This window comes from Suillus paluster (assembly GCF_016628075.1).
Source record: "Suillus paluster strain FC165 chromosome Unknown EDB91scaffold_110, whole genome shotgun sequence".
NCBI classification, from domain to species: Eukaryota; Fungi; Basidiomycota; class Agaricomycetes; order Boletales; family Suillaceae; genus Suillus; species Suillus paluster.
The window spans coordinates 3,154-28,606 of record NW_024537670.1 but is presented as its reverse complement, the minus strand read 5'-3'; the positions used below and the strand labels follow the sequence as shown (position 1 = coordinate 28,606).

At 48.7% G+C, this 25,453-nt stretch overlaps 8 protein-coding genes across 8 annotated transcripts; 6 read left to right on the top strand and 2 right to left on the bottom strand.

The window, feature by feature from the left end:
• Positions 1 to 283: 283 nt before the first annotated feature.
• On the top strand, positions 284 to 1,007 carry EDB91DRAFT_1350585 (uncharacterized protein; the record flags this gene model as incomplete). The annotated part of the gene is made up of 2 exons (XM_041326077.1): positions 284 to 752; positions 818 to 1,007. Exons 1-2 carry the CDS (start codon positions 442 to 444, stop codon positions 1,005 to 1,007), a joined length of 501 nt encoding a protein of 166 aa, XP_041171141.1. The 5' UTR covers positions 284 to 441.
• A 119-nt stretch (positions 1,008 to 1,126) lies between these two features.
• On the bottom strand, positions 1,127 to 1,804 carry EDB91DRAFT_77834 (uncharacterized protein). Its single transcript, XM_041328363.1, has one exon. The coding sequence runs from the start codon at positions 1,698 to 1,700 to the stop codon at positions 1,245 to 1,247; it is 456 nt and encodes a 151-aa protein (XP_041171140.1). The 5' UTR covers positions 1,701 to 1,804; the 3' UTR covers positions 1,127 to 1,244.
• Positions 1,805 to 3,227: 1,423 nt separating this feature from the next.
• Positions 3,228 to 5,620, top strand: EDB91DRAFT_77863 (uncharacterized protein). The gene is made up of 6 exons (XM_041328366.1): positions 3,228 to 3,287; positions 3,338 to 3,802; positions 3,848 to 3,898; positions 3,949 to 4,068; positions 4,127 to 5,435; positions 5,495 to 5,620. The coding sequence occupies exons 2-6, from the start codon at positions 3,513 to 3,515 to the stop codon at positions 5,549 to 5,551; spliced, it is 1,827 nt and encodes a 608-aa protein (XP_041171139.1). The 5' UTR covers positions 3,228 to 3,287; positions 3,338 to 3,512; the 3' UTR covers positions 5,552 to 5,620.
• Positions 5,621 to 6,094: 474 nt separating this feature from the next.
• On the top strand, positions 6,095 to 7,697 carry EDB91DRAFT_77823 (uncharacterized protein). Its single transcript, XM_041328361.1, has 6 exons — positions 6,095 to 6,333; positions 6,390 to 6,419; positions 6,484 to 6,500; positions 6,572 to 7,126; positions 7,178 to 7,376; positions 7,433 to 7,697. The coding sequence occupies exons 1-5, from the start codon at positions 6,142 to 6,144 to the stop codon at positions 7,365 to 7,367; spliced, it is 984 nt and encodes a 327-aa protein (XP_041171138.1). The 5' UTR covers positions 6,095 to 6,141; the 3' UTR covers positions 7,368 to 7,376; positions 7,433 to 7,697.
• A 1,002-nt stretch (positions 7,698 to 8,699) lies between these two features.
• EDB91DRAFT_77805 (uncharacterized protein) lies at positions 8,700 to 10,626 on the top strand. The gene is made up of 3 exons (XM_041328360.1): positions 8,700 to 8,981; positions 9,045 to 9,065; positions 9,115 to 10,626. The coding sequence occupies exons 1-3, from the start codon at positions 8,910 to 8,912 to the stop codon at positions 10,306 to 10,308; spliced, it is 1,287 nt and encodes a 428-aa protein (XP_041171137.1). The 5' UTR covers positions 8,700 to 8,909; the 3' UTR covers positions 10,309 to 10,626.
• A 4,618-nt stretch (positions 10,627 to 15,244) lies between these two features.
• EDB91DRAFT_1166863 (uncharacterized protein) lies at positions 15,245 to 16,836 on the top strand. The gene is made up of 6 exons (XM_041320029.1): positions 15,245 to 15,514; positions 15,577 to 15,606; positions 15,661 to 15,677; positions 15,738 to 16,316; positions 16,382 to 16,578; positions 16,631 to 16,836. The coding sequence occupies exons 1-5, from the start codon at positions 15,320 to 15,322 to the stop codon at positions 16,566 to 16,568; spliced, it is 1,008 nt and encodes a 335-aa protein (XP_041171136.1). The 5' UTR covers positions 15,245 to 15,319; the 3' UTR covers positions 16,569 to 16,578; positions 16,631 to 16,836.
• A 3,156-nt stretch (positions 16,837 to 19,992) lies between these two features.
• EDB91DRAFT_1086911 (uncharacterized protein) lies at positions 19,993 to 21,858 on the top strand (the record flags this gene model as incomplete). The annotated part of the gene is made up of 2 exons (XM_041316139.1): positions 19,993 to 20,647; positions 20,693 to 21,858. The coding sequence occupies 2 exons, from the start codon at positions 19,993 to 19,995 to the stop codon at positions 21,856 to 21,858; spliced, it is 1,821 nt and encodes a 606-aa protein (XP_041171135.1).
• A 2,908-nt stretch (positions 21,859 to 24,766) lies between these two features.
• EDB91DRAFT_1166851 (uncharacterized protein) lies at positions 24,767 to 25,117 on the bottom strand. Its single transcript, XM_041320028.1, has one exon. The coding sequence runs from the start codon at positions 25,087 to 25,089 to the stop codon at positions 24,778 to 24,780; it is 312 nt and encodes a 103-aa protein (XP_041171134.1). The 5' UTR covers positions 25,090 to 25,117; the 3' UTR covers positions 24,767 to 24,777.
• Between the last annotated feature and the right edge of the window lie 336 nt (positions 25,118 to 25,453).

Sequence of the window (25,453 nt, the reverse complement as noted above, 5' to 3'; positions counted from 1 at the left end):
TGCAGGTGTTCATCAAGCGAATCGCTTTTGGTGTAAAAGCGCCTGGTATTGCTCAAAAGAGGTAAGACTTGCAACTGGGACGAACCTGAAGTCTGAATTACTGACGTCGCGTGTCTTCTTGTATACATAGTGCCAAAAGAAAGATTGGCGAGTTACTTGCGATCGATACGTATAACTCACTTCACTCCACACTTGGACTCGACTCGGACTCGCGGGGGCACTCAAATTAATGATACCAATGTTCATTGTAAACCCAGTGCTCATGGCGAATCTCAATAAATATTGGTATCGTCTTCGAGTGTGGCCTGCTCAACAATCCCGGATCGGATTCGACATGCTGGTCATGGCACGTGTTGATATTGCCGTTGAGCCGAGCAATATCACCGACTTTGTTGGATTGTATCTCAACGATGACAAGGCTGTTGGGGAAAGCTTCAAGGGATGTTGCAAGTTAATTCCATCACCCCGTGGCGCCCAAGCATGTACGCCGGGTCCCTTCCGCCGAAGCGGTTACGCACATGGCGTGAGGCTCGAGCCAGGTGTAACGCAGAGGATTTCGCCAAAGATCCTGTTGAAATGACAGAGTTCATCAGTTGTAGTCGTGCAGAAGACTCAGGGGACTCAGTAATGGCTGAGTCGCACATCCCAGCTATTGTCCTTGACATCGCGAGGAAACGCAGGCCCTTTGTAGGTATTTCTGGTGTCACGGACACTGAGATCAAGAGACCTATCAGCGCTGTGACATGTCTAGAGTAGGTGCTCCATTCTTATTCCCTGGAGTTTAGCAAGTGGGGCCTCTTACAATTACCTTGCATAGGTACATCAACTTTAATATTCGGGCGGATAAGCAGAACCAGTTTCATTTACGGGCTGAGATGACAGAGCAAGACAAGGAAGTTATTCGCGCTGCAGGTCGCAACGAGGACACACTTCCCGCCGCTCGTGTTCTCAGAGCGAAGATGCAGACAGAACGCCTATATGCCAATGTCGTGCAATTGACACCCTAATAATCACATGTGAGTATGTACATTTTTGGCGAGGCCTAAGTCGTTCTGAATTTTGCACCAAGAGAAAGGAAAATACTCACGAGTGATCAGTGGGACCTTCTCTCTCCCGCCACGACTCTTTCTTGGACCATGTGTCGTGATACCGATGGGGCCAAACTTGGGTTATATCTGCTGAAACGTGTTGAATCGAAGTCTTATGTACGACGTCTCTTGAATGGGCACATGTGTGACCGATAATCAGTGTATATGATCACCAGCGCAATCTTGGTCTCGATTCTCGTATGATTCGGGAGGCTCGGAGGCTTGGTTACTCAGAGTTTGCGCTGGAGAGACACCAGATGTTGGGATCGGTTTCGAGTGGGGTTGGGCCGGAGTGAACGGAAACGCCACATTGCGAATGAGAAAGTATACGTCGACCAGGATAAGAAGGGAGCATCCGACGCCCACAGCTTGATGCAGATGCGTATAATACCTTATATCATATTTCGTCAGCTCATCGCACGGTCGGACCCACACTAAACAAAGGAACATACGCTGTTTAATATGAGGTAGTTCGATACGGCTGCGAGATTTCGAAATCGAACGAATATTTTCAAGTCGTCTGTGATGTTGCTGCAGAGGAATGGTTGATAGCCTGGATATTGTGCAAATAAGACGATGATTGCATTTCTCCTGTGGGTTGACTGTTCGCATATATGCGCCACAAATGAGTGCTGACAGCAAAAATACGCGATTTTGAAGATCAAAGGGGTGCGATTCCGCACTTTGAGCAGTATTTTAAGGCACATCCAAGGACCAAACAGGTGCTGCCTGTGACACCCTACTTGGCCACTCCCTAATCGCAACCTGGGATAGCGGACCCACAGAACAAGGAAACATATGCTGTGTAATACGTGGTTGAATGCGTCATGATTTCCGAATCGAGCGAGTATTCCGCGTCATCTGTGATGCTAGAAAGGAGGAAGTACAACGGTTGATTCGGACCCGCGGAAATAAGGGAGCATACGCCGTTGTTCGATGTAGCTGCGCGATTTTGAATCGAGCCAATATGTTCTAATCGTGTGTGATACTGCCGCGGAGGGCCTTGATATTGTATGAATCGAATAAAACGATGCGGAGAGGGACCCCAGTAGGAGGCAATCGCTTCAGCATGATACCCATACGGTAAATAATCTGTGACATATGCAAGCAATGTCAGTTCATCATCTGCTCACGTCCATGATGGTGAGAACTGTGATAAATTACTTATTAATGTCATCTGAGTTGCGCCATGGCTTGTATCAATGTATGGTCTAGGAAGCGCTCCGAAGGCCCTTCTAGGCTTAATTATATCGTTGTTTGAGTTGAAGAGACATATATGCTGGGATCAGTTTCGAGTGGGGTGAGCGGAAACGCCGTAGTCGTGAATAAGAACGTATACGTCGATGAGGATATGAAGGGCGGTGAGACCCTTTATACACTCATCCACATACATAGTACCAGTGATATGCGGTGGAGAAACACGTACAGGAGGAATGGGGATTTGCGTGTGGTAAGACGATCCGGATGTAAGTGGCAAGAAAGAGTGAAGAAGATGAAGCGGGACTGACTATTGAATTTCGGTGGAGAGAAAAACAAGGGGTGTAGTGGTCAAATCCAGGGAGAAATTGAGGTGGGTGTTCGTATTGTCTACGAACAATAATTAGCAGTTCTGAATACTTCAGTGGTTTTTCTAACAGCAGGGCTACTTCGATCGTTCGTTAACCAAACTTGCCGCTATACTCGAAGAGGTGGCACTACCATTTGAAACCTGTGGACAGTGAGGGATGCTAGCGAAATTAGCGGGTTGGCCGGTCTTGCGATCACCGCCCACTGAGTCTGTAGAGCAGGGGGACGGGGAGGATGACGGGAACGGAACCAGCGGGAGACTGCGGTGGAAATTTACTGTAAGTCGTCGTTCCGAGGCCCGATTCCGCAACGGAAGATTCCGTAGGAGGACTTGCTAGGCGAGCATCCAACGTTGCAACGAGCATCGATCTCAAGCCTACATAACATCAACACCGCGCTTCTACCCCCCAGCATTATGCCACAAGAGCTGGGGCAGATAGGCTCGCCCTACTATCATCATCTCGGATATTACCTCCTGCTCTCCCGTGGGGACCATGCCAATATTTGACCTTAATATCAAACGCCATTTGGGCGTCGTCTTCGAGGGACAGCAAGGGAAAATGTGTGCGATTGTGATAGACAAGATGGTTGAGAGCGTGCCTGGAGGACGTGAGCGGGTCAGAACACGATGGGGTGCGTAGCAATGATATCTTATCTTTCTCCCTGCTTACTTGCCTCCCTAGGACCGGATTCACATCATGAGGATAACCATGAAATCAGAACAGCTCTGATCCTCGTTTTGCCCACAAGGCTCCACACGTGTTAGTGGTCCAGGTGATGGCTTATCCCAAAGTTGCTTCATGAATGTTGATGTAGGCTCTCACGCTGCACTGGCTTCATTCTTTCACTCTTACCGTCATGAACGTCGCTGGTCCCTCACGACCACGTCCTGTCCCTAATTCAAGAAAAAGAGACAACTATGAGGAGGATCTTGTCCGTATGATGACTCAACTTGATCTTTCTGACGTCGAGAGATTTCAGACTTTACACGATAATAAAGCGCGGAGAGGAGAGAGGCTCTCTGACCGTGAAGTTGCTTTCGCATTGTTGATGCAGAATGCTCGAGAACTTGCAGAGTTCGATGTTGATCTGGCACTTGCCCAGCGACTCGCCGTTGAAGAAGGTGGAGAACCTGATCCTGCCCCTAGGTAAGGCCGTATATTGCGTAACAAACCAAAGCTAACATTGAGTAGACCGGCAACATTAGTGCAGCGAGCTGTTACGTCCCAGCCCGCCGTCAGAAAGTACGCTTGCGAATGTAATACCCCCCTGGTGTCGCTAACGAGAATTTCAGCACCGCATCACAAAAACAAACATGGGCCACTATCGCATCACAAAATTCAAACGCATGGGTCAGCGCCGCATTACAAAACCAAAACACATGGACCACCATCGCAACTAAAGCTCCTCCTCGGTGAGACATGTTTCTGCCTTTGATATTAATATGCTATTACTGAAACCATCATAACTAGTAGGGCTACCGGTCATGACTGTGTGATCTGTCAGGATCCTATCTTCGGAGCGGAAGTTCGGGCACCGTGTGGTCATTTTTATGATATCGACTGCATCACCGAACTATTCCAGTCAGCAACACGCGACGAGAGTCTGTATCCTCCTCGATGTTGTCGTCAAAACATTCCACTCCCACGAGTTCGGCCTCACTTGACGCAGGCAGTGCTTTCTGAGTTTGAACTCAAAGCTCAGGAATTTGGGACCCTGAAGCGCGTTTATTGTGTTGCACCAACGTGTAGTCGTTTCCTCGGGCCATTACATGAGGGGTATTTCAGCAAGGTCTTGACATGCCCGTCCCCTACATGCACGACGACGACATGTGGAAAATGTCGCGGGAGATATGAAGGATTCACTCACCTCTGCACTCCTGATGCAGACAGTGAGCAAGTGCTCACACTAAGCGACGCTTCGGGGTGGTCACGTTGTCCAGGCTGTGCTCAGATGATCGAGCTCGACACGGGGTGTTTCCACATGACCTGCCGATGCAGGACGGAGTTCTGCTATCTGTGCAGAGCACTCTGGAAGAACTGCACGTGTCCGCAGTGGGACGAGGCGAGGCTGCTTGCTGCGGCAGAGCGCCGTCTGGATGCTCAGTTTCCGCCCGTACGACGCGCGCAGCCTGCTAATCCTCCCCAACAGGCACCTGCAGTACGCCGACCAGCGCCTGCTGCCGGCACTATCAGGATCCAGCCTGTCAATCCACCCAGACTAGCGCCTGCTGCCGGCGCTGGCGTCGTCAGGATTCAGCCTGTTAATCTGCCGGCACCCACGAGAGCGCCCATACCGGCACCAGCACCCCCTCCTGCTCCACGGCTTTCCTGGGCCGCGATTGCGCGTTCCCAGGTCGCGCTTTTCGATGCAGAGGTACCTGCTCCCGCACCTGCTCCTCCCGCACCTGCTCCGCCACGCTCTTGGGGTGCATTTATCAATGCAGAGGTACCTGCACCCGCACCTCCTGCTCCGCCACGCTCTTTGGCCGCGTTTATCGATGCAGAGGTACTTACTCCTGCACCTCCTCCTGCACCCTCTTCCCGATCCAGGACTCGTCGTGCTAAGACGAATGCTCTATGGTTCACGGGAATGCCAGTGCCACAGCCCGCATCTACTGCCGCCACAGCGGGCGATAGGAACACTGTCAGAGAGCGTATGATAATGGAGATCATGGAGCTTCTCAGAGTTGATCATGATTGTCAGCACAGAAGCTGGGAGTACCATAGTGGTGGCGGAAATTGTGAGAGCTGCTACATGTATCTCCCGCTATACCTCTTCGTAAGTCGTTTTCGTCGCCTTGCTTACATCGAAACGCCTTCTGATCTGACATCCGCTAGCGGTGTGGAGGGTGTCAATTTCTCGCTTGTAATAGGTGTCGGCGGAACCGTCTGTGAAAAAATGACCCTCGATGAGTTTCTCGATACTTTTCTGATGACTGTAAATTATGCTTTGATCTTGGAGCGCATTGCTCCCAGGCACTGTACAATCCATAATATGGAAGGGTCGATTTCTTCCTTTGTCTGTGTTTTGTCTAGGGGATACTATGTATGTTCAATCGCAAATTGGCTGGTAAATGGTCCCTTCTTGGGCCTTGTGACAAAAACATCAGGAATAGATTGCAGACGACTCGTGAAGACCTAAAATATATTCGGAGAGCATCGTGCTAAATCTGTTGCCCGTCTCCAGAGGGCTGAAACCTCAGCTAGAATGCTGCAGCTGGTAGTCATACATAGGTAACGACTGCATGCTTCACCTGGGGAGTACACACACCGAGCCTGAGATTACCCTCGACTTTGACTATGTCCTCGAGAGAAGGCATTCGACGTATTCAACCTGATTGATACCGGAACGGTGGCCCAGCATCCGAAATGGAACTTCGTAAACGTTTGATTATGTCGCGGTGGCAGGCCGCAGATAAGGCCTCCCTTAAACCGTCCACTGCTACTTAGCGCTCAACTCGCCACCAAATTCACTTTGCAAGAACATGAGTACGGGCACGAACAACTCCTCTACGACTCCAAAGTTTTTCCATCATGTGATTCAAAGTCCCGAGCGGGACAATGCTTTCCATGCTGTAGCAGCTCCCAGTGAATACCTCAAAGCGAAGCGGAAAGAATTCCGCGTACAGTGTACGCAGTGTCAAGCGATATTGGAGAAACCTCAGACATGCAAAAAGGTGATGGTCAAATATTTGAATACAGTTGCGGGTGTTCATCAAGTGTTGTCTTTTAGTGCAAGAGTGTCTGGTATTGCTCGAAAGAGGTAGGATTTGCGACTGATAAAATTGAAGTCTGAAGGGCTGACATCGCCTGTATTCTTGTGGTAGTGCCAAAAGACAAACTGGTGAGCTAGTGCTGCCTACGATTGATACAGATCTCACTCCAGACTTGAACTCGACTCGCCGGCCATGATAGGCCCACCCACAAACTGACATGCCAAGAAGTCGAACGCTCTTCGGGGGTACTTAAAATCATCCAGATGTTCCAGGCAAACCCATTGCTCATGGGGTACCTCGAAGTTGGTATCATCTTTGAGTGTGGCCTACTCGATAATCCCCGGATGGGATTAGACGTCCCGTTCATGGCACGTGTTCATATTGCCATCGAGCCGAGTGACATTCTTGACTTTGTCGGATTGTATCTCAATAACAATACCGTCGGGGAGAAGCTGAAAGGGATGGTGCAAGTCAATGCCATCACTCCATTGCATGGCCCCCTTCCGCTGGTGCGACTACGCAAATGGCGCGACTTTCGAGCACAGTGCAACGTATCAGAGAGTTCTGCCAAAGATCCTGTTGGACTCATAGAGTTCGTCGGCTGTACCGAGGGCTCAGATAATTCAGTGATCTCTGAGTTGTACATCGCGCCTATTGTCCTTGACATGGCGAGGAAACGCGAGCCCTTCGTAACTGTGAATACTGCCACGGGCACTCAGCTCAAGACACCCATGAGCACGACATCATGTCTGCAGTAGGTGCTCCGTTCTTGTTCCCTGGATTTTAGCACCTACAATTACCATAGGTTCATCAACATGCATATTCGGGAGGATAAGAAGAATCAGTTGTGTTTACGGGCTGAGATGACAGCGCAAGGCAAGGAAGTTATTCGCGCTGCAGGTCGCAAAGAGGACGCACTTCCCGCCGCTCGTATTCTCAAAGAGAAGATGCAGAGGGAACGCATCTATGCCAATCTATTGCAATGGACACACTAGACAGTCCATGTGAGTGCGCGCATTTTTGACGGTTTCTCACAAGTCTTTCTGAATTTTGCACCAAGAGAAGGAACGGAAATACTGGCACAAGCAATCAGTGGAGCCTTCTCTCCCCTGCCGCGACCTTCAAGTTAGCCTTGGACTATGCTTCGTCACATCGATGGGACCTTACTTGTGTTGGATCTGCTGAAACGTTTTGAAGGTGTTTGTAACTCTCTGCTGTAAGTACAATGTCTCTTGAATGGGTCGCTGTTAGAAGGCTTATACTTATCGACACGTGATTTCTTTACTCAACAATACCTTGATAGACCCGAGGTTTGTGAAAGGTACAAACTGCGACACCCTGCTCGGCCAGCTCCCTAATCGCAACCTGGATGGCAGATGTTACTTTGAGAGCATCAGACACCCACAACTTGATGCAGATGCGTATATCATAATTCCTCAGCTCGTCGCACGGTCGGACCCACAAACAAGGAAATATACACTATTTAGTACGAGGCTTCGAATCAAGCCAATATGTTCGCGTCTCGTGAGGTTGCAAATGAGAAAGTATACATCGACCGGGATAGGAAGGGAGCATCCGACATCTATAGCTTGGTGTAGATGCGTATAACACCGTATATCGCATCTTGTCGCACGGTCGGACCCACACTGAACAAAGGACACTGTTTAATACGAGGTATTCAATGCGGCTGCGAGATTTCGAATCAAGCGAATATGTTCGCGTCGGTTGTGATGTTGTTGCGGAGGAATAGCTGATAGCCTGAATATTGTCCGAGCTGAATACAACTATGCCCCTTGGGAGGCAAGTTTGAACACTTTGTCAGGAGCAGATCATGATACCCATACGGTAAATAACTTGTGACATACGAAAGCAATGTGAGTTTGTTGTCTGCCTATGTCCATGATAGCGGGAACTGCGATGAATCATCGGTGACATGTGGCTGGTATGATTCGGGAAGCGCTCAAAAACGGCCTTGGATGCTTGGTAATGTTGTTGTTTGACGCATATGCTGGGATCAGTTCGAGTGGGGTTAAGTGGGAGTGAACAGAAAGCGCAGCCGTGAATAAGAAAGTATACATTGACGAGGATATATGAAGAGCGGTGATGTATGACCACTGATCACATAGTCACAGTACTCGCCCACATTGGTAGTACCGGTGATATGCGGTGGAGAAACGTACACGTGCATGAGGAATAGATATTTTTCTATGGTAAGTTGATTTATGTGAGCGGTACCGGAATAAAAGGTGGAAAAGGTGTAGCGGGATTAACTATTGAATTAGGGGAGTCCGCAATTGATCAAGAGAACAAGGAGGGAGATGAAGAAATTTCGATGGGTATCATAAGGGAAGGGTGCCAAACAAACCATAACACTATTCTTCAAAGATATCGTCGATTCATCATCCAGTAGCCTCTTGCGATATTCAGACTCGAGGTATACTACTACCACTTGAATCCTGGATATCATCGTCAACGTCCTTCAGCGCCTTCATTATCATACTATTTACCTCACCTCGTTCTTCGCGTTAGCAAACGATATGCGGGCAGTCGAGGGGATGTCATCCAATTTCTTCCCGGTTGTGGACATCATTGGGGAGCTGGAAAATATCGTAAGTGTTCAGTTTCAACATAGCCACTCGCATTTGAGAAGAACTTATAAGCATTCGCATCAGCTCGCACGCTCACGAGTGATCGTATGTCTGTTCCGATATATCGGACGGCCACATTATTGATCATATACAGATTCCAGACCTTGAAACCCCACACTCCAGATTCCCCAATACCGATCAATCTGGCGTGTTCGAAAATCAGAGTATCAGCGCCATCCTCACCGAACGGCAGCTGCAGTTGGACGCAGTTTCGCATGAGATTTCAGGCCTGGAGACCATCATGGATGGTATAAAAAATCTTCACCAGCAGCTCGTCGAAAAGAAGGAAAAGATAATGGAGTCCATGAATTTGCACAAGGGACTCGTATCGTGTCTTTGGCGCTTACCGACTGAAGTCCTATCCCAAATTTTTGGACACTGTCTTCCGGGAGAAAACAATTCCGCACTGTCCCCGTCAAGGCGAGAAGCACCCATGCTGTTGACCGGAGTATGTCGACGATGGAGGGAGGTTGCTGTGGATGTGCCCAGTTTATGGTGCAGGTTGCATTTGAAAGTCCACAAGATTGACCGGCAGCTGGAAACTTTATGCTACGACTCATGGCTCAAGCGATCACGAGGACGTCCGCTCTCGCTAGGACTCTGTTGCTCGGAAAATGACTCGACCAAGCTACGAAACTTTCTTCAGCCTTACATCAATCGACTCTCGACTCTCTCTATCTTTTTCAACCAAGGCGCCAACAAACCAGAAATTTTGTTAACAAACCTCCCAGCACTTCAGGAGCTGACCATAGGCACATTCAATCATCGTACTTGGTCAGCTCTTGAACCATCGATCTCGCAACTGTCCACTCTGCGCAGTCTCACAATAACGCACCTGCGGTTTGACCACGCGCAGTTATTTTCTCTCAATCACATATGTGCCCACCTGACAAATGTCTCCATCGTAATGATTCAAATGAGCGGAATCCTCCGCTTGCTCCGACTGTGTCCCAACCTCTCCTCGTTAAGGCTCTGCGGAGGATTCGACGGCATACAGCCCTTAGAGCCATTCACGCACACCAAAATTCAATCCTTACACATCGGTGGTGCGTTTGTGCCCATAGACGATTTACATAACCTGTTCAATGCTCTATCACTCCCCAATTTGCACGTGCTTCGGGTTGGGGGTGGCCATGGAACATGGCCTCATGAGGCGGTGAAGGCATTTTTGGCACGGTCAAATTGTCGCCTGGAGAGCCTGATCTTCGGTTTCGGGGACATGCCGACAGCTAAACAGCGAGCGGAATATGTTGCCCTTGTCCCTTCCCTTGAAATACGTAGTAGTTGATCCCAAGCGTCTTAATTTCTGTGACTTGGTGGTTAAGATATGTGTCTTCGCTAACTATCTGCGACTATAGATATCCAAGCAGTCAAAGTTTCTGTTTATGTCCCATCGGTGTAGACATAGCGAAACAGACTCCATCTTATCTCCAGTAATTTTCTCCGTTTAGTTGGACACGCCCAGCGTGACACTTTGCTACTTTACACTATGCAAGCAGCAACCCTTCCACCATCTGCTCAACAGCGGCAATCTAGCACAGTCCGTCTACCGCAACGGTAAATCATGGACACGCGTGAAAGAGTCAGCTTGTATGATAACTACGCGTAATCGGCATCAGCGGATGCTAGCAACACGCCTTGCGAGCTGCTGCGAGCATCGAGCTCAAGCATAGATAACAGCAACACCAGACGACCAATTGACGACCATTAATCGACTGGACGGCCCAGTTCGTGGACAATTGTCGATTGTCAGGAACGTGCACTGAAGATTGCTCTGTGAGTTGGAAGCTTTATGTTCTGGTGAGCGCAGCTTGATGCATATATCAGGTGCAGCAGTGCTCGAATCCTATCGTGTACCCCTCCATGCTGCTGAGGTATTATTTGATATAATGTACGTATGTTGGCGCTCGTATTAGTGCCTGTGGATGGTCATATGCTGATCGGAAAAATTGTAGCGGTGAGAGTGGGATCAGATTTACGGCCATTGAGCTACATATCGCACATTGGTAGCTAGCAAGTTCCTAGCATCGCTGCCAATGGTAAGTACAGTCCCCACAGTGCATGACCACGCTGTACATTTAGCCGCCAGTTCGTAATACTGAAATCCCACACGGCAACACTATAGACCGTCCAAACCTCATCGATGCCGTCATCATTACCTTCGCTTTCGACTACCACTCGTCCAGTACTACTTCGATAGCACAATGATCGGGGCTGGTTCGTACATTGGGATTATGTGGCACTGCACCCCATGTTACACGCATATTTATCTGGCTTAAGATGAAGGCCATCCATTTCCTCCAACGACAAGTTATGCTCACTTACTGGCAAATGTCCGGTTCATCGATTTCACCGCTAACACGAGATTCCAATGGTGCGCGTTAGTCGCAGCCAACTTGTGGCAGTTCCCTATTTAGAAATTGATCTGGACGAGGGGTTTGACTGGAGTCTGCACCAACTATGGACACATGCATGGTATCCAGTGACTCGGAAAGCGAGCATGAGCTCGACCAGAAGTCGGTCGTTCAGGAGATTCAACTTTGCATATTCTCACAGAAGATTCCATTACACGTTCAACGTCATCGGGTCATGTCAACAGATGGGCCAAGAGGTACCGCTCTCTGACCGATCTTCCGAGGGCCTAATTCAGAAATCGAGGAACATCCAATCATGCGAGCATCGGACGCACTGGATGGATGCTTTGGCTGCTCCATATACTACATATATATACAACTAACGTACTAGCTTACTACTCAATATCAAAACCCCATCGAGTCTCAACCCTCTCTTGGATCGCAACTATGAAATCTATCTCACCTGCCACTTTGATCATGTCTGCCGCAGTGATAACTGGCGTAGCTGCCAGCATATCTGACCTCACCCCCATCGGTAAACCCTGCTACAGTCCTGGTGAGTACTCTTGCAGCCTGGCGTAATCTGGACGTGTGAATCTTAGACCGCGTGCTTACGGTTTCTCGCAGGCAAATTTGAGTGCGGATTACTCCCAGGTTTTAACAACGACCACCAGATCTTGTATTATTGTGGATCAAACGACAAAATTTCGGATTTTAAGAGATGCAGCTGCGCGTTGGGTTGCTGCGAAGTGACTGGTGATCTGACTGGCTATTGTAAATGAGAGGCAAGAGTGAAAATGGTTCTTACTCACTGCGCCTCAATGCACAGTGCCTGGGGTGAGCCCTGTTCTTCTTCTCGTTGCCTTCCGAGTCCCAGTACTGATGCGGTTATTTTCGCCAGAACGTTAATGTAACATCATACACGTGGAGGAGTGCGGTAGTCTAGTGTCAATAATATGCCATGAAGTTCTAGGGCTACGTCGCTGCCTATGACAATGCAAAACAAATGAGCGAGTCCACCATCGATGAGAGATGCGTTGGATCGTGAGATACTGCCGATACAGTCGGAGGAGATATGATTGAAAAAGGTAGATTCTTAAAGCGGGGTCACGCAACACCGCGAGAAGATATCTCTCAATGTGGAGTGAGTATAGACATCATCGAACGCAGATCCCCCACCAACCTGCAGGCGAAATCATGATTTCATGGCGTTTATTTCGTATTCTCATGAAGCGAATCTAGTCTCAGAAACGATGCGTAAATAAGGGGTCAGATAAGATACCTTGCTTACGCACCCCATCAACGCTCGCGTACCTCTTGCCTTACTCCCTCGAAGACGAGACTTGGATGGCGTATGATATTTACATGGTACACACGAGAGAGCGGTATCCGAGGACAGAACGATGTAACGATAGCAAAGCAAGCGTCTGCTCTAGCTCTGGTGGCATTATACCAGGTGTATGAGTAGCACTTGTGATGTCTGTGCTCGTCATCGCTATTATGCCTTGTACTGCCTATATGCGCGTCGGTCAGTAGAATGGGGGAAAGAAAGAGAAGCAGATCATTGTATGAACGGCTCGAATACGCGGATGTGTGGTCAGGGTTCAGCATTTCGGGAAGTGAACATTGTTTGGTCAAAGGGTGTTGCCAAACAAACACCTACACTTTGACAATGATCAGTGACATCAGTGAACGGATGAGTCCTTGATTTTGTAGCCGCGGGAACTATAGAAGAACATAACTCTGCTGCAGCAAAATATGACCATGTATACTACGAGAAATTCAACATGTTCATACTCAGCCATGGGGGGTCACCAATATAGACTAGCAGGAGGAGTTCGTGACAAAGTTGTGACCAGCCGCCATCGCAGCCAGCAAGGAACGAAAGCGCAACGGTGTCCGTGCTGTTGAGCTTTCCCACTTACGATTTCCCATATTTCACATCACGGAGAATGGCCAGGATGTTACTATCGCTTCGAGATGAAGAAACTTCTTTCCTGAGTCTCTCTTCAAGGTTTTTTCAATAAAAGCGAGGACCGTCAGCTCAGTCGAACCAACACTATAATAGGCCACGAAGCACAGTCCATGCCAAGATGCTATGACTTCCAGAGAAGGCTTAGACATGCGTTCTGTGTTGGTGAACAATGACTGCAATGATTGGGACACACCCTCATACACGCCTCGATGGCGAAAAATAGTCAAAACACCAATAGTTTTTCGCCTTTGATGATCTTCTTGACCGGGACTGCAAACCAAATCACTACAGATGCTCTGCGCAATGGTCCATAAAACAGCACCTGATATTGCCGACAAGTCAGCCGACGTCAACATGTCCAAGATGCAATCGACTAAGTCCGAGGATGAGCCAAATCCAGCAGCAACCTCACGACGCAGTAAAATCGTGGTGCTTAGAACGCGTGTCTGAAGGCACACACTCGCCATAGAGGAAATGTTTCAACAACATGTCACGTAGCTCTGCCACTTGATGAGACTTCCTTACTTCTAAACTATGCATAGCACATGCCTGAGCAAGCAGCGCCCTTTCAGGCGAAAGTGGGCCAATACGAACCCCAGAACGAGATGACCGAAAAAAATGACATGGACAATAGACTCTGAACGTCTACGAGACGATAAAACTGCCCCAACGAGGGACGAAGACCTAAATAGATCACCACTAAGTATACACGAAGTTTCTGGAGCAGCAGAAGAGGATCAGTAGAGATATAAAAGAGGACAACGAGACACTCTCACCTCGAGGGCCAGACACAGAACGACCATAGGGATTACAGACAGGATGCCTGTCGTCCTGGCCAACCGTGCGCCATGCAGCAATCCAATTCATCCCAATCAAAATATCGGATTCGAGGCTACGCACAATCTCGAACTCAACGTCGGTTGTGAGCGCATGACCATCATAAGAGGCCGTGAGAATTTCAGTGAATCAGGAGCCTGGACCTAAGATATCGATAAAGACGAACAGCGCTCTGAGCAGACTGATAATCGTATGCGTAGTGAATCAAATTCCAACCAGGATGTACGCCTGAGGGCCTGGACCGATCGATCAACATAGCCACTTACTTTTTGAGGAAGAAAAATCGATTCGGATCATCACAGCCACTTACTATTTCAGGGAAAAAACACTGCCACGGCAAAATCTTGCAAATCTACCGCAAAAGTTTCCCGTCAAGAGGTAACCCACTACACAAGGTAGCGGGAATAATAGCAAAGGTGATATGATTCCGCAACCAGGGAGGGTCTTGGACAACCACTTACACATGAACCTATCCCAATAAAGTCGAAATTGGAAACTCCCCTCGGAGGAGATCTTCCCATGTCTCGTCCGACAAAAGGAAACCTTTTGCTACGATTTGGCGAGCGCCCGGGGACTTCCAAAGAACACAGGTCGAAGGATCCTAGGTGGTGAAACGCTTCTTCTCAGCAACCAAGGAATTCACATCTGAAATGGAATTAAGGAACTAGTCAGATTGGTGACATGAGCGCGATGTGCGTGCGCACATGATCATTGTCTACTCGATGCAACGAGGTTTGAGGCTCCACCATGGGCACAACACGGACCTGAGGCCTGAACCTTGGTGCATTACAGAGTTCCTTGTTAGACGATGTGGTCTGCAAGTCCAATGCTGCTCGGCGTCGGCTTATGGCAGAAATCCTACCTGGTGATCGATACGAGCAGGGAAGCAACATGTATGTTGGATCATGTGGCCTCGTTGTACTTCAACACTGCCACTGCAGCATCAGCATCAGAATTCTCGAACCAGGACCCAGAGTCAAGACTGAACTTGGAAGCATCCAAAATAGATTCGCACGTAAGAGAACTTTCGTAAAAATTTAATTGTAGCAGACAACTGAGGTATCCTTTACACTATCCACTGCTAGTGCTCAACTCGCCGCCACATTCATCTCCCACTGCGCCTTTGTGAGAACATGAGTACTTATACCAACAACTCCTCTGCAACTTCAAAGCTTGTCTACCTCGAACATGCGACTCATCCGGAGCGGGATAGTCATTTCAGTGCTGTAGCAGCTTCCAGAGAATTCCTCAAAGCGAGCCAGAAGAGTTTCCTCGTACGGTGTTCCCAATGTCACATAGGACTGGAGAAACCTTTGAAATGTGCAAAGGTGGCAGTCAAATATCTGTATACTGTTGCAGGCGTTCATCGAGTGTCGTAATTCACTTTTAGTGTAAGAGCATCTGGTATTGCTCAAAAGAGGTAAGATTTGCGACTGGGACGAACTGAAATCTGATGTACTGATGTCGTGTGTAGTGTCAAAAGAAAAATTGGTGAGTGTGTTCTATGATTCACTCCAGACTTTGACTCGACTCATATGCGCGCACTGATAGGCCCACGCACAAACCGGCATGCCACGAAGTTGAACGCTCCTCGGGGCCACTCAAATTCATACGAATGTTCGTTTTGAACCCAGTGATCATGGGGTTCCTCAAGATTGGTGTCGCCTTCGACTGTGGTCTGCTCGACGATCCCCGGGTGGGATTCGACGTGCCGTTCGTGGCACGTGTTAACATTGCCATTGAGCCGAGTGACATTCTTGACTTTGTTGGATTGTATCTCAACCCGAACGACAAGGCCGTTGGGGAGAAACAGAAGCTTCAGGGCATGGTGCAAGTCAATGCCATCAGTCCATTTCACCCGAGCATTGAAGTTCCTTATACGCCGCAGCAGCTATACCTATGGCGTGAAGCTCGGGCAAGATGTAACGCAGAGGGTTTCGCCAAAGATCCTGTTGGACTCATAGATTTTGTTGATGGTAGTGCAGAGAATCCAGGGCACTCACTAACCGCTGAGGTACACATCCCCACTCTTATCCTTGAGGCGGCGAGGAAACGCGAGCCTATCCCATGTATCTCTGCTATCACGGGCGCTGAGACCATGAAACCCATGGGTACTATGACATGTCTAGAGTAGGTGCACTGTTGTTATTCGTTGGATTTCAGCGACTGGAGCCCCTTACATTTCCCTTGCGTAGGTGTATCAACACGCATATTCGGGCGGATAAGCAGAATCAGTTGCATTTACGGACTGAGATGACCGAGCAAGACAAGGAAGTCATTCGCGCTGCTAGACGCAATGAGGACACACTTTCCGCTCGTATACTCAGAGAGAAGATGCAAAGAGAACGCATCTATGCCGATCTCGTGCAATTTACAGACTAAATAGTCACATGTGAGTGTGTACATTTTCGGCGAGGTCAAGTCGTTCTGAATTTTGTACCAAGAAAGAAGGGAAATACTGATACAAGCGACCTTCTCTCTTCTGCCCACAACTCTCTCCATGACTACCGTGACATCGATGGGGCTTTACTAGAGTTAGATCTGCCGACAAAGTTTGTAGCTCTCCGCTCGAAGTCTTATGTACGAAGTCGCATATGCGAACCGATAGTTTATATAATCGCCAGCACAATCTATGCTGCTCCTGTGATGCAACAAGTGGGTGAGCAGTAAGGATCGACGATTCTGGCATTGAGTCTGGAGGTTCCGAAAACGCCCTTGGAGGCTTAGTTAGGTCGTCATTTGTGTCGAAGAGACACAGATGCTGGGACCAGTTTCGAGTGGGGACAAGTCGCAGTGACAGAAATGCAGCAGTCATGAATAAGAAAGCATACGTTGACGAAAACATGAAGGATAGTGGGGAGCACAACCCTTCCTGTCCTCGTCCACATATATAGTACGAGGGATATGCGGTGGAGAAGCACGTACAGGAGGATTAGATATTTGCCTGTGGTAAGACGATCAATGTGAGTGGCAAGAAAGGGCAGAAAAGATGCAGCAGGACTGACTATTGAATTCCGGGTGTAATCGTCAAAAAGTAGTTTCTGCGAACGACAAGTTAGTTCTGGGCGAATAAACATATATACTTGCAACGGTTCTTCTAACAACAGGCTCTCTAAAATGATGACGATGGCACCACCAACCGCGATCATGCTGGAAAGCCTGTTCGCAGGAACGTACACAGCAGGAGGGCTCGAGATGCATGATTGCAGCAGGGTTGGACTCGCTCACAGCGTGTTTGCCTTTGAAGCAACAGCCATCACCAGGGTTAGTCCTACCGCCAGTCGTAAAGCGTGGCACTTCGCTAGAAAAACCAGCAGATACACTAGAAGACACCCATTGGTTTGCCAGCACTGCCCGCTGTAGAGGGGGGGTGAGGCGGATTAGCCGTGAACGACAGGAATGGACTGCGATGGAAAGGTGTAGAACAGCGACGACCTCGGAGAAAAACACGATCCTCGTTCACCCTGTGCCTCACGATAACGTAGCAACACCAGCGGCGAAGTGAGTATAAATGGCACGTTCGAGCTGACGTATGACCTCACGAATCCTGGTCTGATACGGGCAAGGATAGTGAGGAGCGGAGGTAGGCTGTGGAGAGGAGAAGGTTTATATGATTTTCTAGACATCCAAGAACGAAAGTAAAGTTACGCACGATGACAGGAAACCCATAGACCATTTCGGGCTCCTCCTTCATTTTTATTATAAGACGGAGGTTGTTTGTGAGGTCCTCAGGACATTGAGGAATGTCGGTACTAGAGAGGCTGAAGCGAATGAGTAGAGTGGGACGTGAAGAAGGTAGGCGATGTGAAGAATGCGCTAGAGAGGATTATTTCAGGTAATGGAGAGGGAAATGATGCTGGGTATGGCGATGGGGAATAATATTTGCTATGGGCCAAATCAAGTCAGGGAGCAGACCAAGGACGGTGATTACTACCGCAAGTAATGGCACAAAGGCATCGAACAATACAATGCGAGAGTAGGAACCTGTAAATAAGAAAAGGTTACATGGCAGGAAAAGAACCCGAGGCGGGAGGGGAACACGCCGATATATGATCCATTATTTTGCAGCTCCCACTTGACATGGGATACTTTGTTGGGTCGAATACGACACGGGTGACCAGATCGTTTCAGCATGATACTCATACGGTAAACAACTTGTGACATGCGCAAGCGATCTGCCCACGTCCATGATGGCAGGAACTGTGATAGGTTCCTCGTTGATGCCATATGAGTTGTGATGAGTTTATGATTCAGAGACTTCGTTATGCCGTTGTTGAATTGAAGAGACACATACGGTGATCGATTTTGAACGGGGCTGAGTAGAAATGCCGTGGTCGTGTATACGTCGACGAGGACGTGAAGGGCGGTTAAAATAACATCGCACCTCTCATCCTCGACTACGTATGCAGTACCGGCGGAGAAGCACCTACGAGAGGAATGGAGATGTGCCTGCGGTAAGATGAGGAGGAATGGGTGATACAGACACAGTGAATAAAGGAACATACTGTTGTATGAGGTAATTGCGCGATTTCGAATCGAGACGATGTTCGCGCCGTATGTGATGCTGCTGCTGCGGTGGAATAGCTGATAGGGTATGAGCTGGATACACATTGAGAGGCAAGCTTGATCCTCTTGGACACTTTATCGGGCGAATTCAGCACCGCTAAGGAGATCGTGTCAATGTGATACTAATACGGTAAATAATTCGTGAGCTACACAAGCGATGTGAGATGGTCGTCTGCACGACCCTGATGGCGGGAACAGCGATAAATTCCGCATTGATGTCTGAGTTCCGATGTGCTTGTATGATTCGTGAAGTGCCCGCAAATGCGCTTAGATGTCGTTGTTTGATTTGGACAGACGAGATCGGTTTGGAGTGGGGTTAAGTCGGAGTGAATGCGACGCGGCGATCGTGAATGAGAAGTATACCGTATACTACCAGATACTTCACATTCACGATCGAGGGCAGTGTAAAATTCCCCCATTCGTTTACTCGTGCACATATACAGTACCAGTGATAACTGAGGGATACGCGGTGGAGAAGCACGCACAGGGGGATGAAGATTTTCGTGTGGTAAGACGATGCATGTGAGTGGCAAGAAAGGGCGGAGAAGATGCAGTAGGACTGACTATTTATTGAATTCGGGGGTACAAACGACAAGTTAGTTCTGGACAAAGAAACCTAGATACTTGAATGGTTCTTGTGAAAACAAAGCGCCTAGTTCTGGTCAATCTTTAAAGTGCTCTAGTAATAACAGGTCAACTTGGAGGAGACGTTGATGACCAAACTACGGCATATATCTAGACATCAACGTCTTCGGCAATTACCGTGAGGATTGTCGGACGCTTCAATAAACCAATGGTGTTGGTAAATTGTGTATGTAGCGGGGGAAGAAATATGAGAGGCAGCAGACGGCCTATTTAAGTTTGAGTGAGGTGCACAGACCAGTGGGATTCTCGTACCGAAGGACGAGAATGGATGCGGCTGGTGATTTCCGAATGGAGCTAATAGTATATACCGGAGATGCTGTTGAGCTGCGTGATTTTGGATGCTGCTGCGGAGGAAGAGTAATCATTAGTAGGCAATGTCACCGCTTAACCGGGCGTTCTGAGTCTGTTAGAGAGAGGAGAGGGAATGGCTGTGTTAGGGGACACCGCTTGAGTCACCTATTTTGATTACGCGTTCTTGCCGAATCGGCATCGGGTTATTCCGTGTGTACTAGCAACACGCCTCACTTCACATCGATCTTCAGACTCTAGTGATAACATCCACCATTAAATCGAAAGGACGTACTAGGAGCCAGCCATGCTGACGGATGTGGTAACATCAACGCCATCATTCTCATTCGACCCATCAGTAGATGAATTCTTTAACCTCGACATCTTAAACTCAACAACAACAACAACAGCAACAACTTCTTCCCCACCAAGCCCTTTCTCTTTCTCAACCCCACCCCCATCAAATGGAGCAGACGATGACTTCTTTGCTCAATTCCTAGACACAAACGAGTTCACAAAGGGTCCTTCGCTCCCTAATCTCGACGTCCCTTCTTATGACTTTTTTGGCGCCGCTCAAGCTAGCGCCAGTGCAAGTGGCTCAAGCCCAGAGAGCATCGACGCTTCAACTCCCATGTTCGCTATAGACCCACAACTCGTTGGAACACCCGCTACTTCCAACGACCATTCAGACCAAGAATCTGACTCTGACATAGAGCCACCCCCCAAACGCTCCCGTCGCGGCGCAGTCGCATCTGGGGGTATCAAGAAATCTTATTCTCCTTCTGACAAGGACAACTCTGGCGCAGGCAAGACAAAGAACTCAAAGGACCCTGCACCCCTCAAGATCCTCGAACCAGAAGACTGGCGCCCGAGTCCAGAAGAATACAAGAAGATGAGCAGTAGAGAGAAGAGGCAGCTCCGTAACAAGATCAGCGCACGCAACTTCAGAGTCAGGCGAAAAGGTCAGTTCCTTCCCTCCCTTTATCAAACCACCTAACCCCTCCTAGAATACATCACAACCCTCGAAGGCGACATCGCAGAACGCGACCGCCTAATCGACGCAATCCGCTCAGAACTAGGCAGTTCCCGCTCAGAAAACACAGCCCTCCGCCAAGAAATTTCAGCCCTCAAACGCTGCCTCCTCGAATCAAGGCGTCAAGCACCAGACCTCCCTCCCCCAGCAGAACTCCTCCCAACTTCCAACCCCATCGGTGCACCCCTCTCACCACCCGGAAGCCCAGCTCCAACCCCCGTCCAAACCACCCCTCTCATCACCCCAAACACCCAAAAAGACCTCCCTACTTCTCCCAGGCTCGGCGCAAGGCCGTTTTGGGGTGGATTTGGCGGCATGGGAGTTACGCCTGTGCATACGACCCTTATCCCGCATACGCCTGTGGGCGTCAAGGGCGTTCTCCAAGAGAACATTAATCCTGCTTTACACCGCCCTGGATCAATCGTCGAGAAGACGAACAGCCAACTCAACGGCCTTGGAAACATGGGAATGGGAATGGGCGCATTCGATGCGTTTGCGGATACCAATCCGTTCACACTCAAGACTCTCGATGCCTATCGGATGCAGTTATGGGGGAAGATGGCTGCGCAGCAAGCCCAAGCTCATCCTCACGCCAACGTCAACTCAAATGGGTACACCCCTCACGGTCTGGCATCAAACCTCAAACCCGCATATTTCGCATCATCTTCCAAGGCACTCGCTGGGAAGGGTGCGAATGCGTACCCATCGCCTCCTGCGTCTCCCACGTTCGGTGGGGGTAAAGCGGCGCAAGGGCCTACGAGGGAACAAGCGGCGCTTGCTGCTATTGCATCTCAGACCTTGCTTGGGAAGTTGGGGAGTGCATTTTGGGAGGCGTTTTCTGGGTCTGGTCCTGCGAGTTCAAGTGGGGCGAGTGGAAGTGGAATGGGGAGTATGGGTGGGATGAGGAAAGAATGGGATGCAGAGAAAGTGCGCAAGGTACTTGAAGGCCGTGCAGTTGTGAGAGTCGTGGATATCGAGCCTCAGATGGGCGGAGCGGTGGAGAAACCGGTGGCGGTGCCCTCGTTAAGTATGGGCGGGAGCGGGGAGAAGAAACCTGCGACTGGACCTGGAGCGTGCAAGGCGAATGTGTGCGATATTTTGGAGGAGAGTATGAGGAGTTTGACGATTTCGAAGAAGTAGGGTTCGTCTTGTCTCTTATCCAACCTCTCTCTCTTGCCGTCCCTCGTCTGGGTGGGTTAGGATACTCGACAATATCGATCCCAGCAGCATGTTCAGCATCGCATCCGTTTCAATTTAATCCAAGTCCCCGCTCGCTCCTTTCGTTCTGTGTCTTTTTTCTTTCCGGTTCGATCGATCGGTCGTTCGAGTCTCTCGTCTATCAACGAAAATTTCTGCTGCTCTCGACCGCTCTCAACGAACTTGTCATCTGGACGACTATAGTCTCAAATTTCGGCTCCTCTCTTTTTATCTATTTGCTCTACGTGGATTCTTGTCAAATTACGACCCTCCTCTCGCTCTCGCTCTAATTCTCCCGATGTGCCCTCTCCCCTTCCCATGATACGCTCAACCCTTGCCTTCCCACGATAGGCTCAAACCGCGTCGCTTCCTCTCACCGATATCCCATGTCATATCGTTCCCGTCTCGCATCCAATCAATACGTACGTACTTACTTACCCCGTCCAATAGTATTCTAGTCTTTACATAGCTTGTTTGTTGTTCTTTTTTTGTACATATGTCCTCTCGAGAATATGAAATGGAATTGCAATGAATTGCATTGCGTTATTTTTTATAGATTTGGACTTTGGACTTTGTACGTATTTGGTCGATGTTGACTGGGAGGACACACCTCTTGGTTCGATACCACTCCTACTTCTACTCTTAAGTGTCATAACTCTCCCGCCAACGAAATCCATCATGTCCGACACTAGTACTGTAACGCTCGAGTCGGAAATTTGGGGATGACCGCCACGCGGAGTAGCTGCCTGAACAGTCAACGACTCAGCGTGTCGTTCCTACCGCATTTGACAAACTTGTACGATCGGTCAAGTATTCAGCGATGTTGACGCTTGCGCTCTGGTTTCTGACTTGTTATCGCATGGATGTTTAGATGTTGATTCCATTCTTTCATTCACGTTGATCGATGATGGATGTCTTGTAATTGCCAATCTGTTGATGTATGGTATGTCGTCTGTTATCATTTCTTTCCTCCATGCTTACTGATCCATACACGACTGGCTGGATTATACGGTTGCACCGGACGGTCCGCTTGTCGATGAGACCTTGTTGATGTAATTGAATCGGTCAATGAAGTCAGTCGTCGACTCGAGTACTTGAAGAAAGGTTACAGATAGTATAGACCGTCGTCTGGTGGAAATCCGGCAGCGTTTTACTACGGAACGTGGCAGTCTTTTGTCGCCCGCAGTATCAGCATTCCGCTCTTTCCTCTAGATCGCCGTCTCGTCTGAATCGTGAAGTTGTCCGTTAATTATATATAATATTCTCTTTCTTCCATACTTAATGATCACTGCACACTGTAGAAAGGACGGGTTATATAATTTCAGTGGATGTTAGACGTATATAAATTCGGTGGATTATGCACCGATATTCTGTATACCAAAAATCCACTGATCCGGCACGCATCTGTTATATAACATCAGTGGATTTTATCCACTGAATTTCCGGTAAGTGTAGGCAGGCTTAGAAATTCATTGGATGGTGAGAAACCAGTAGATCCTAGCTGTGTGGGTCCAAAATACATGATGCGAGCATTATTACTATACAGTGCACAATATAATTTATCTATAATGGAAAGGTCTGTCTCATCGGAGAGCTTGAGAAGATCTGCAACAACCATCATCGAAATCAATGAGTGCGTCGGTGGGCTTGTACACGAGACGCACCTTGCACGCAGCACAACCTTGCTGACTTGCGGAGAGACAGTGTCCCTGACTATGAAATCAAAGTTAGTGTGGACGCAGCATAAGCTGAGCAGTGATTGTCGACAGACCAGAGTCGTGGATGACAACCAGTCTCCTGGGACATGGGTTGGGATGGGGAGCGGTATTGAGCATGCCATCAGCAGTAGTGACGAGTTTAGGGAAAAGGGTGGCAATAATGCTGGGCAGGATGTCAGCTTTTTGGCGGAATCTACGCGTTTTTTAGAGTGATATGAAAGATGACACAATAGAATACGTACCTGAACACTCTAATGCACTTGAGTGTGCTCAGTGCTCGTGCTGCTGCGGTCCGGTTCAGTCCAGTTCAAAGGGTGTTGCACCAGAACTGAACCATAGTCCAGTCCAACAAAATCACCAGAACCGGACCCTCGTGAACGGCTCGGAACGGTCAGGTTCGCTTTTTTGGGGGTTCAAACTCGAACCAAACCCCAAAAAGTTCCAGCTATGGAATTGTTGAGGAGTGGTGACCTCGCTAGCTGGGGATATGGAGTTGCGGTTGTTCGACGTAGATGCGGACGTGGTTACGAACCATTCATGGTGAGATCTTGCGGTCGGGTGCTGAGAGGGCAGAGGTGGGAGAAGGTTATACCCTCCGGCGAATGTGGACTTTGGTGCCGTTAATAGGCTTGTTCGTTAGAGGAGCTGGTGTACGGCTGGTTTGCATATCGGGTGTGCGAGTGTTATGGTCGGTCACGAGTTGAACTGTTAACCGTGGGGTTACAAAGGGTTGGGAGAGCATGGGCATTAGCGAGGCAGGGGTAAAAGAGGGCGAGGGGAGCATGCCTGTGGGGGAGCAGATCAAAGACGAGATCGCCATGTGAACATGAGGTGGGAGGTATGCACTCTAGGGAATATATTCAAATGAAAAAGAGTAAGATGGTGTGCCGCAGACACAAAAGAGATAAAGAAAGAAAAAATGGAGGAACGCACCAACTAAGTCAACACTGGCTCTAATCACCTGCTTCTCAGTCATGTTCTTGATGCCAGGGTGCCTGTAAGCAAATGTGGGCGATTGGAGGGTGTGGTAACTGCAGTTTGGTAGGTGCAGTGCTTGAAGGTGCAGTTGGGTTCTGCGAGAGTGCTGGAGTCAGTATGTGCATATATGCGCAATAAGATTGCCACGGAGGGCACAAAAGGTGCTTTAGAAAGGTCCTGGAGGCCTAAATGAGTAAAAAATGCGTATAACAGCAGAAAAGGGGCGCATATAGGTATGAAGGGGGTGTACATAGTATAAGCACAGCAAAGGAACAAGGTGAGACATACCAGGAAGGCACAGGAAGGCTGTCGGCACGTGAATATTCATCAACCCGTGTTGAGAAGGAGCGAAAAAGGCCAGAAAAATCTGTGCACACGCTGACATGCACAGTAATGCAGGATGGTTGATGGAGAAGTGCAGGAATATCGCCCAAGTCCTTTGTTGACGTGTTGTTTGTGAGATCACGTGACCATGCATAATCACCGCATTAAGTATTGCAGGAGATGATATCCAACTACCCTTAGAGCCTGGACAGCTGCCGTTTATTTCGAGTTTATTTCTCAGTTTGTTTCTGTATGTGGCGTGGCAATGTGTGACTTGCGGTGACAATGAGTGACGCATTCGTGACATGTCCATGAGATTGGCTTGCGGCGGCGCTGGGCAGCGCTGTCATCACGATCAACTGCGACCAACAACAAGGTCCAATTCACAGCCTTCGTGCTTCGCTACTCCAAACTGTTCATTATTGGCCATCAGATACTATCTATTTTGTTCACTGTAATAAATACATGCTGAATGATTTTAGTCCATGAGAATGTACAAATTTTTTATTGAAATGGTA